At 41.1% G+C, this 12,545-nt stretch overlaps 1 protein-coding gene across 4 annotated transcripts in view; it reads right to left on the bottom strand.

The window, feature by feature from the left end:
• LOC124777261 (organic cation transporter protein-like) overlaps nucleotides 1-12,545 on the bottom strand; it is a 320,726-nt gene that overhangs the window by 131,453 nt on the left and 176,728 nt on the right. For all 4 annotated transcript variants that reach the window (XM_047252588.1, XM_047252589.1, XM_047252590.1 and 1 more), the window contains one exon: nucleotides 3,754-3,894. In XM_047252588.1, the coding sequence (XP_047108544.1) occupies nucleotides 3,754-3,894 (141 nt within the window). The remainder of the gene's footprint in view (nucleotides 1-3,753; nucleotides 3,895-12,545) is intronic.

Below are 12,545 nucleotides of genomic sequence, written 5' to 3'. Positions count from 1 at the left end.
TCACTGAGTGGACGCCTGTTGGGCCATTGTTGCAGTGTCTATCACTGTGCATATTGTTATACTGTACGTTATCGTGCAGTTTTATCCTTTGTTGGGATTAAAAAACGTCATTGTTTGCTTTATTCCGTGTTCTCTACAGTATTTATTACTGTAGATTCATTGTGTGTACAGTTGTCTGTTTTTCAACATGTCTGGATTCAAACGTAAACACGTAACTCTTTCACTACATGAAAAATTAGCAGTGCTACAAAGACTGGACGAAGGAGAACCACTCCAAAAAATTGCAAAGGAACTGAATGTAGCTGTTTGGACAATTAATGATTGCAGTAAGAATCAGAAAGACATTGAATCCTATACAGTTACGACTGATGGTGAAATCACACTGAAGAATCACAAAACATAAAAAAAGCCTAAAATTGAACTGCTTGATAAGGAATTGTGGATGCGGTTTTGACAAGAAAGAAGGAAAGGAACTCCAATATCCGAGCCAATTCTCAAAGAAAAAGCGATAGTTTTGCACAAAAAACTGGAAGCCGGAAGAAAATTTGCTGCCAGTGAAGGCTGGATTGATAGTTGGAGAACTCGTCTTGGTGTCCGATTTGTTTCTATTTCCAGTGAAAAACTATCTGCTGATGCCGCAGTTTTCTGTTAAGTTTCAAGAAATTGTAGAAGAAAATGAACTGTTACCCTGTCAAGGGTATAACATCGACGAGACGGGGCTGAACTTTAAAATGTTGCCAACAAAAACGCTCTCAGCTTCAAATGAATCCGTGGTAGGAATGAAACTTATAAAAGACAGAATAACAGTCATTCCTTGTAGCAACGCAGATGGTACCCACAAGCTCCCCTTGTTCGTCATTGGCAAATCTAAGAAGCCAAGGTCATTCAAAAATATAAACTTATCTTCCTTGCCGGTTTATAACCGCAATCAAATATCTGCTTGGATGGACTGCAACCTTTTTAAATCCTGGTTTTTTGACAAGTTTGTGCCATCGGTCAAAAAAGACTTGAAGCAAAAAAATCTGCCAGTTCGTGCTCTACTGCTGTTGGATAACGCACCATCACATCCATCTGAGGAAGATTTGGTGAAAGGGGACATAAAAACTCTCTTTCTGCCACCTAATGTGACCTCACTCATCCAACCAATGGATCAGGGCATTATCGAATGGTCAAAAAGGCAATATCGCAGAAAGTATATCAGCTCAATCTTGGAAAAATCTGAAGGAGGTCATAACTTATTTGAGGCAATGAAATCCCTGACTATCATAGATGCTATCTACACAATTGCTGCAGCATGGGATGAACTGAAACATTACACACTGCAGAAATCATGGCGTAAGCTTTGGCCACAAGTTATGACTGAAAATGAGCATACTGAAGATGAGCAAAACAACGACGCACTGGAAATCGTTAAAGATCTACAAACTCTGGAGCCAAACGTCCCTGCCATTGAAGTTGAAGAGTGGATCAACGAATGTGACAAAGACTGTGACACTTTTGAAGAGCTCAATGATGACGAGATTGGTGCCACTGTTAGCCAGGAAACTGTGAATGAGGACTCGGACGGCGAAGACGAACCTCCCACCCGGATTTCACACACCAATGCAAAAAACGCTTTTGACATTGCCCTTCAATACATCGAGCAGAATCCAACTTCAATTCTAAAGGACGTTTCGTGGATAAAAAAATGGAGGGACACTGCAGCTAAATCTAGACTAACATCTGCTAAACAAAAATATATCACTGACTTTTTTTCCAAGTAATTTGTTTTTGTCTTTACTGTAAAAACAATGCATATAGTATATTCATTTCTTAGCATATACATACAGCAGTTTATTTCTTTGTAAAAAAATTCTTTTTTATGTACAGTGCTATAAACATTTTTTAGTTTACAGTATATATCATTTATACGTTATGAAGTAAAGTACAGTACTGTAATTTGTTTGTCGATTTTCCTTTTAAAACCAATACATATTATAGTGTGTGTAAACGTTTTTTAGTTAATATATTGTTTAACACTGTGTAAAAAACATCTTTTTAGATTACTGTAGACGTCTTTTAGTTCTTAAATAGTTTAATTTTTTGTACTAAATGTCTTTTTATATTTTTTGCAATAAATATTAGATTTTTCGGATAATCCGACCTTTTTTTCGTTCCGACCATCATCCCGGTCCCGAAGGTGACGGATTAGAGGGGTTCTACTGTACCAGTTTTCATAAATTTAGCTTTAAATTTTGTTTATGTAATGAAATATTTTCTTCAACATTTTCATCTCCTATTGCATTTCCTTAAGGGTTGAATTTCCAGAAGCATTGAAACACATATATTTTTTTTAAATTTTATGACTGAGAAACCAAATAGCAGTTTTCATAATTCTAGCTTCAAAATTCCCTTAATAGAGACATACTTTTAAAAAGCCTTTCAACCTTTATTTCACCCCCTTACTAGCGGAATCTCAGACAATGACTTCTTAAATGATGCTTATGGGATAAGATCCACACCCTCTCCAACCTTCAAATTTTTATCATTAGCAGGTTGGGCTGGGTGATAGTGAGTCAGTGAATCAGTCTGACAATCTTTCACCCCCTTAGGGGTTAAATTTCCAAAATCAGCAAAACATGTATTTCTTTCATCTCTAACTGTAAAGCCAAACACCAATTTTTGAAAATTTAGCCTTAAAAATGCTTTCGCAATGAAATATTTTTTTATAGAATGTTTCATCCCGTTAGGGGGTCAACTTCCAAAAACAAAAACACATATTCTTTTACTTGTAGCTGACAAGTCAAATACCAATGTTCATAGATGTAGCTTTAAAATCACTTTAGTAGTTCTCCAATAATTACACATTTTCATAAGAAGCTTTCACCCCCTATTTCACCCCCACTGCATTAAATTTCCAAAAAATGCTGAAACACATACTTCTTTATTTCTGACTGAGAAACCAAATATTAATTTTCTTAGGTCTACCTTCAAAATTGCCTGAATAGTGACATTTTTAAAAAATCCATTTTCAGTAGCCACCAGAAGGATCGCAGGAGGCGCACATCGGCACGGCGCGTCACAGACAGTAGTTGTCGCAAGTAGAGTCCCGTCCATCAGAGGGCACGCGAGAATTCGGCCATGACCTCTGCCGGCGGAACAACAACAACAACTCAAGCAGCACAGGCCGCACCCAGTCAGTTCACAAGTTCACATTGGGCATGTCTAGCAGACAGTTCCCGGTCTACACTATGTGAAGTGCGACGGAAAACGTGAACCGTGTTTTTACACCCTTCATCCTTTATTTCACCCCCTTAGGGTTGGAATTTCGAAAAATACATTCTTGAACAACACCTACAGTACAAGATCCACATATTCACCAAATTTCAAGTTTCTATCCTTAAAATTTTGGACTGGGTGAAGATGAGTGAGTGAATGAGATAGTGAGTGAGTGAGGCAGTCAGGCTGGGCACCGCCTTTTATATACAGATAGTAACTTACTGTCTAACAATGATTTTAGTCACACATTTTCAGCAGATCCAAATAATTATGTGTAATCAGAAAGATACAGGAATTCAAAATTATGTGAGTCAAATTAAGAAAATTCCTTTTCCAAAGCATTTACAATTAGGAAGAGATAGATTTTAAAGATGAAAACAAATATATTAATAGTTCTTTTGTAAATTGAAGGATGTACAAATATCACATTGTTATATTCCAAGCATAAACATTAACATTGCATTAAAAGATTGAGATGTTAAATTTCTACTCTACCTGACTGAATGTGTGGTAATGATCCACAGGAAACTCAGTATATCCACAGGGTGAAACTTCTACATTTTCTGTAAAATTTACTGTGCTGATTGGCAACATGTCAGATATTAAATAAGTGCTGCATGGGTCTTTCAGTATATCCTGTAACAGAAATGAAAGAACAGTATATACAATACACTAGAGCTGAATTTTTTCTAGAACATGTTGACAAAGCATCAAAATAGGTTACATTGTATTTATTTTATTTTATATGTCATTTCAAGTTTCCCAAAACTTTGAAGATTAATAATTTCCTTAATCTTTCATTTTCAGTAGATTTCTCTTCCTTTAATATATAAAAGTAACATGATTTGGCATTTTACATCTTACTGTAGATCAAAAAGAAAAGTAAGGGTACATACCAATGTCTTCTCTAGACATTCATTTTGTGCAGCTGTTAGTATCAATAAGGCTACAGTCCTGAATATTCCTGTGTAAGGACCAAATATGAAAGGGCTCAAATCTACAAAAGTACAGGCTTTTAGTGAACTATGAGTCACACCAAGACTGTGTGGCAAACTGCTAAATGACAATATTGGCTTGATTTCTCTGCTGCCTAGGTATGCCATAGAAAAGTTACATGACGTAGCATCAAAGACTCATCTGATAGAAAATTTACATAAAAATATCACAAGATCCCCAGTATAAATGAAATGTAGGGCAATTATATGTGTGTCTTCTTTTAAAGACCTTGGAGAAATCATAAAACCATCTGGACTAGGCAGTAAAGCCAATTTAGAAAGAGCCACCACTCTCCAGAAAGGGTGCAGGATAACATGGAAACACTACAGTCAAAGGGTAATATCCCATAATGTGAAACTTTGGCATCACAAGACAGTTATTTTGGATGACATTCAAAAATAATTGATGAAATTTCAAAAGAAGAGTGAAAAATTCTCAGAAAAATTTATGCTCCCCTTAACATAAAAGGCATATGGATGAACGGAATGACTACAGACCTGTACAAAGCAATAGAGAAGTTCACTGAAAGAATCTGTTTAATATAATAGAGTCAGAAAAGGTAAAAAATCACTTGGTCTGAAGATGTTAAGTGGGACTTATGAGAAATGATTGCCAAAGAAGATATCACCACAGAATGCAAAGTTTTTGGAATCCTAATTATATATCACACATTCACAGAGAAAGGTACAAAATCCATTGGAAAACAGCACTCAGAGGAATGTAGGAAACAAGAAAATGAATTAATGAAGAGATTTTGGGAAGAGAAGAAGAAAAAGGAGCTGTCAGACCGAGCCAATAAGTTCAAATGTGCTCTTTAACTGAGCATAACAAAGAAAGAAGGAAGACTCAAGTTCTCTGGTGCTAGATGATCAATATGAGAACTCAAAATATCCACAGGTGTACTGCCGGTCTACAGTGTCCAACGGGCACAATATTTCGGCGATCATACATGTCGCCATCATCAGGTGAACTGACGGACTGAGTTCCTGTGAACGTGCCAGCATGGAGATCCGTACACTATGGCTGCTCAGAGGGAACTGGGTTCGGTTGCGGCAGCGGCCAATTTAAATACCCTCCGCCCGCAGCGCACTCCCTCTGCTGTCCGCGCCCCGCACCATGGTCGCGTGGTGGAACAGATTGCGAAAGCGTCTGAGATGGCATCAGAGTGATGGCTCTGTCCGCCATGGTTGTCACAACTATATGTTTGCTTGATTTACTCTTGATTAACCCAATCACTGGTTGCTAAGATTATAGCCACAGTCACAGTTTATGAGGTCGTCATTGGTGCGAATTTTGATGGCCTCTCTAACAATGCTGTCCCAGTATCTCGACGTCTGTACCAGAATCCTTGTGCGTTCATACTCCATAGCGTGATTTTCCGACAAACAATGTTCAGCAACTGCTGACTTGCTCGGATACATCAGTTGAGTGTGCCTTTGGTGTTCATGGCATCGATCCTTGACGGTACACATCGTCTGACCAACATATGACTTGCCACAATGACACAGAATCTGGTACACGCCGGTCTTCCTCAAACCGAGGTCATCTTTGGCGCTCCCCACCAGTGCACGAGTTTTATTCGGAGGACAAAACACAGTTCCGACCCAGTGTTTCTTCAAAATGCGGGCGATTTTCCCCAAGAGTGTGCCTGTATATGGAATAAACGCAGTGCCTACCTCCTCCCTCGTGATTTCATCCATCTCCACAGGTTGTGCTGTAGTGGTTGGGCGGAGCGCACGTTGAATCTGCCACTCTGAGTACCCATTTTTTCTAAATGCAGTTCTCAGATGTTCCACTTTCTGGGGTAGACTCTCTGCGTCAGAGATAGTGCACGCCCTATGTACTAGAGTTTTAAGTACCCCATTCCTCTGTGAAGGGTGGTGGCAGCTGTCTGCGTGCAAATACAGATCAGTGTGCGTTGTCTTCCTATACACCCCATGACCTAGGGTGCCGTCAACCCTTCTTTTGACCAAGACGTCAAGGAAAGGTAATTTACCCTCCGTTTCAGTCTCCATAGTGAATTTGATGTTGGGGTGTATGGAGTTTAGATGTGTAAGGAAGTCAAGGAGTTTATCCATACCATGTGGCCAGATGACGAACATGTCGTCCACGTAACGGAAAAAGCAAGTAGGTTTCCATTCGGATGACGACAGGGCTTCCTCCTCGAAGTTCTCCATGTACAAATTCACTACCACCAGTGAGAGTGGGCTACCCATGGCGACTCCCTCCGTTTGTTTGTAGTATTCTCCATTAAAAAGAAAATATGTGGAAGTCAAGACATGCCTAAAAAGTTCAGTGGTCTTCTCGTCAAACTTGTGACTAATCAATTCTAGTGACTCTCGCAGGGGTACCCTCGTAAACAAGGAAATGACGTCAAAACTCACCATGATATTTGACTCATCCAACCTGAAGCTATCAAGGCATTTAACAAAATCCACGGAGCAGCCATAGTGTACGGATCTCCGTGCCGGCACGTTCACAGGAGCTCAGTCCGTCAGTTCACCTGATGATGGCGACATGTATGATTGCCAAAATATTGTGCCTGTTGGACACTGTAGACCGGCAGTACACCCGTGGATATTTTGATTATCAAATATGCTGGGAGAAACTCAAGAATCACAACATGAGAACTGATTATGTAAATTCTTTGTTCTAAGATGTACAAGCATGCTGGCTGTGATTAAAATTGAGGGAAACATAAGTATAACAAAGTTTAACACTACACACGTTTCATCAAAATCTCTGGGTTCTGATGAGCTAGCATAATATGGGTATCATTATACAAGGTCTAATTGACTTGTGTAAGTTCCTGGTATTTTGGCATACCAGCCAAAGTGAAAGAATACTGGGGGTAGTGGACTGACAGAACTTGAAGCAAAGGTTTTAGGGTACAGGGCACACTTGGCTGATCCTGTACACAGGCCTTTCTACATTATGTGTGCTAAATAAATAATAATGCCAATTACTTCTACTGCATTTTATCTACAGACAATAAATCGCAGAACATTATGATCAAAAAATTGGTTAATGGAGACAGAAGTTGGTATTAATATTATGAAATGGAATATAGTAAAGTTATCAGAAGTGAGAGAAAATACAAGTGCAGTAAAAATCAGGATGTGCAGTTTATCAACAACTGGTTGAGCAGGGTACAGGTATATTTTGTACAATAAATTAAATTCAATATCACAGATAGTAAAGGACTCACTGACAGTATAGTAAATCTTGTGTAAAAAATAAACAGCAAATATTCCATAGGAGCTAAGTTTATGTGCCATAGTAGATGGGAGGGGTAGCAATAACTGGTAAATGACACCAAGTTCCACTACAAGTTTTCAGCACAAAAGTAGGACCAAAACTAAAAATAATACTTTTATATTTTTGGGTCACAGTCATGTATTAATATTTGAATGACATTTCCATCATTTGAGTGGAGAGACTTCTTTATTTTACTTTACCATCATGATTTCAGCCTTAAGCCATTATCAAGTACAACAATGTTGGGTACAATTAAACTTTCTTAAGTGACATCATCGTCCAGATCTACATAATTGGGTGTCCCAGCATGTACATAAGTACAAAATCACTGAAATGTATGGCAGGCAGGTAGCAAACATGTTTTACAGCCATAAAACAATTGAAGCAGTACAGTATTGATGTTCATTCTGTTGCTCAATTGTTTTTGACTGGAAAACATTTTTGCTACCTGTCTGCTGCACATACTGATGATTATGTACTTATCTACATCCTGGAATTCTCAGTTAAGTAGATCCAGACAATGACTTCACTTAACAATGTCTTGTGGCAACCACCAATTGGCAGTGACTCTACAATGAGCAGTGTTCTACCTTGGGATTCAGTAAGCTTTGGGTGTCATTTGGACTGTGTTCATTTTTGGTCAGTTGTGTCATTTTCTGGTTATTGTGTATGAATAAAGAGTGTTTGATCATAACTGTTGGTTATTTCTATCTGGAAACTCATCAATGTCGATAGAAAACTCCACTGGTGACCCCAAGTTACCCGAATATTTTTCAATTTGTGCATCAATTATTACAGGTTTTATGCCAGCTCAAACCTTCAACCTTCCAAACAGTGCAGGATGACGCTACTGCAAAACTGACTTTCAACTGTGAAGCACAACATTCTTCCATGGGTATTACCAGTACAATGAGGAAGCTTGTTTCTCCAGTGTTTGCTCCTCCAGAACAGATGACTCTAACCTCCTTTGTTATGCCACATCAGATGCAGCACACACCGGCACTGACGCCTGCTAATGGATTCTATGTTCCCCAGGAAGTTCCTTCTGCACAAGATTCTGGTTTCCTCTCTCTACAGTTTCTACCTCACTGTACTACAGGCCACTCAGCTGTACAGTTTTCAGGCACATACATATGCTTCCTCCTCCCCAGTATGTTCTACTGCTTCTCCCGCCCTACAATATTTTCCCCCTTTTCTTACAGTGCCCCGTATGACTACCATCAACAAGGTTTGTTTTTCCAACATTTCTGGGTACCCGTGCAATGAGCTTTCCTTACAGCTCCAAGATGGATCACTCTTCATCATTCATGTTTCGCCTGAGGCCACAACTCATTCACAAATAACCATCCTCTGCACAGTCTCCATTTCAGATGGGATGGATGCAGCTGGAATAACAGTGACACTCAGCACCAACAGGATGCTCAGGGTATCCATCCCCCTCTTTGCCACATCTCCAACACCATCAACTCCCATGCTAGTCCAATGCACACACAGAGGTTGACCAGTCCATTCTCCTTACTGCATGACAGACTATACCTTCTCTAGACCACCCTGCATGAACCTCCCCAACTACGTTCACCCATGCCTTACATTCGGACCAGCCATGGCATAGGTGGTAATGCTACTCTGCACAATCAACCAACACCCATCGAGCAGCCCACAACACCTCAGTATTCGACAAGACCCTCTTCCTCTCCCCAGTGCTCCACACTCGAAGGGAGAGGAGGGAGGGTGCTTTGCAGCAACCATAAAACCATCAAATGCCAATAACTCTAAATGCTGAGTATTCTATCATGGGATTCATTGAGCTTTGGATGTTGTTTGGATTGTGTTCGTTTTTGCTCAGAGTGTCTTATTTTCAGGTTATTGTGCATGAATAAAGAGTGTTTGATCATAACTGTTGGTAATTTCAATCCAGAAGCTTGTCAATGTCAATAGAAAAACCACGTCACACACATTCGACACTGACTTTTTCGCTGATCACGCTATGCCATTTAATGTGCCCACTTCTGCACCGGCACATGGGACACTCAAATCAATTGCATTGGAATACCTCTGCATCTACTCAACCTATCACACAACCCAGACCATGGGCAATGCACCAACCGTGGTTGGTTCCGCCCCACCACTTGGCACTAAATTGCAATTTTGCGCCTTCCTTCAGCAATCCATGCACGTCGGTCGTCGATGCTTCAACGTTGGGTCACACTCAGGGACATGTGCCTGTCCCTCTTACACAGATAATGGACAACAGATCACTGGCAGCACACCGCAGAACTGCTGCTTTCATTTCACCCATCTTGCTTCTTGATTTTACTGTGCCAGCTGTGATGTGTTCATTGTGGGGTTATGCAGGCCCCTTCTCCACAAGATCTGTGAGTGCTGGCCTCAGCACAAGTACTGGACGTTCATCAAAACATCACTCCTGTCACTGTTGTACAGTTGACGCCAGTGGATGCTACTTTCCGAACCCTCATGTGGTCCCCGCCCTACCAACTCTTCCACAAGCTCTGCCTCCAGACCTTTTTCTGAAGCCGCAGCCATTACAAATGGACAACCCAATGACATGGTTTACCTTGGTGGACATCTTGTTGGATAACCTTGGAAGCATAGATGATGGCACTTGATTTGCTTGTTTGGTGAACCATTTGAATGACCACACTGATCTTATTAGTGACTTGTTGCTAAACCACCCGAGCGTAATAACTATGCTTCTGCTAGTACACTCCCCATCAACCATCTTTCATGTATGCCTGCACATGCTATCCATGGTAGCATTTATGATGAAAGTTTAGGCGACAGAACTGGTTCCCAGCTACGGAAATGCCTCTGAGCTCAGGTCATGATGGAGTTCATGCCAGACTTAGTGCTCTGGCCATTGTGATTAGTTAAGCTGCTCCAGAAAATACAACTACAATTGCTCCCTCATACCTCAACATCACGTGAGGATAAACTGTGAATGACTGACCAGGCATATGCCATTATTCGACACCACCACCTACTTCCCTCATACAGTGCAGTTTTTGCTACTGAGGTTGGTAGATCAGCACGTATACCTCCTCCATTGGCTTGTAGAGGTTGGGCACAGGCTCACCTCAAGCAATGTAAAGCAGCTAGCAGCTAGCAACATGAACCACCAGCTGCTTCTTGCCGAGGTCCACTGGCTGCTGCCGAGCCAGCGCCTCTCTGCTCCCCATGCTCGCTGCCACAGGAAGAGCGGTAGTTCCAGCTGACTTATGTGCAGCCCCACACCCAGTATATCCACTACGCTGGTTCCACGTAACTTTCAGGGACATCGCCCACAATTACCGACCTCCCAGCACTTTACCAAACTCTTTGCATGGACCACAATATATGCCACAGCTCATGAGGAAGATGAAGGGTGCCTGCAGATGTTCCATTCTGTTTGATCTTTTAATCTATGCAGCTGTCTGTCACCTTGGATTTATGCTTGCATCGTCATTTCCTTGTCGACACGGTAACTGAAGTTATTGTTGTTCCACTCTCATTCACTGTAGTGGATGTAACACCAACCAAACTTTTCCTTCAACCAGCCAATAAATCATCACTTCATGTTGATGGCATGCTCAGATTACTTATTAAACTCATCCTCAGTGAACCACTCATGTGGTCCTTCCACATGGCCAATTTTGAAGACCTGGTACTTGGAACTGATTTCCTGATTCACTTTGACCAGTTGCCTGGTCTCCTGTCATCTGCTTTAGTGCACCATGCTTTGGGTACACACTTTGCATGCTCAGTCGTTCCCTCAGCTCTCTCTCCCCCTCAGACCTCTGACAATACTGACACAGCTCTCATCAAGTGCTCTTTTGTGGTAAACTGCCTCACCACTTCATCGCTCAGCTCCAACCCAAGTGCTCTGTGGTTGATGATTGTCACACTCACAATGCAGAATTGAATTACACCATCTTGATAGCTAAGCAGGCCCTCGTGGGTGTATAACACCTCATACGACAACTGTCTATGCCACCATATCTCGACAGAAGCAATAAGCCTCTTACGACTCTGGCATCTTCGCCCTCGCCCACACCAATCGCATCTCAGGTTTGTGACCCTTGTGTGCTACTGGCTCCTGCTTGAGAAGTCCCTTTGCCATGTTCATCAAGACAAATGAATACTATTATGAAATAAAACACACTCATAAAATTGTCATGATAGTGTGCTTTAAGCACATTGCCTCCCACCAGACAAAAAATGCCTTATTAAGGCTGCAGTGGAGGAACTTCTGTCGGCAGGCATTGTTCAACTGTTTGACAGTAACTGGTCTTCTGCCATATACTTAGTCCCCAAGAAGGGTGGCACAATGCACCTCTGTGGTGTCTGCTGTCGTTTTAATGTGCATACCATAATAGACAATTATCCTAGTCCATATATTTAGGATTTCATCCAACTACTTAGTGGAGCATGCATTTTTAATGTTTTGGTCTGCTGCAAGACATATTTACAAACACCGATGGAACAGAGTGACATACCCTAAACAGCCTCGATCATCCCCTTTGGCCTTCACGAATTTTGTTACATGCTGTAAGGCCTCTAAAACATGGCTCAAACTTGGCAATGTTTCATCGCCTCACTTCCCTTTAACTGCTCTTACTGCTACACATACCTAGATGACATTCTCATTTTCTCCTCCTCTTATGAGGAACATGAGCTACTCCTGGCCTTCGTACAGGCAAGTACCAGAGTTGAAATTAATCATGATAAACCACAACTTCGGCGCACCTGTTACCTTTCTTGGGTACACCATCTCCTGTGAGAGTATACGTCCTCCACAAGATCAGATCGGCTGCATTCATGGTCCACCACTTCCTGTGACTTTTGCAAACTGAGCCAGTTTCTGTGGACCATAATAAATGTGTTTGATAATATTTCCTTGTATTGTTTTGTATGTCGGAGGGTTGATTGGACTCACCTGTTTCATTTGAGGTGTATTACAGGTCAATTGAAGTGTACGATACCTATTTCCTTTATTGTTCAGGGGTTGATGGGAATCGCATGCTTCATTTGAGGTG

Source organism: Schistocerca piceifrons, chromosome 2 (genome assembly GCF_021461385.2).
Source record: "Schistocerca piceifrons isolate TAMUIC-IGC-003096 chromosome 2, iqSchPice1.1, whole genome shotgun sequence".
Classification (NCBI taxonomy): Eukaryota; Metazoa; Arthropoda; class Insecta; order Orthoptera; family Acrididae; genus Schistocerca; species Schistocerca piceifrons.
Note: the sequence above shows the minus strand (reverse complement) of the source record. Positions and strands in the feature narration are given on the sequence as shown.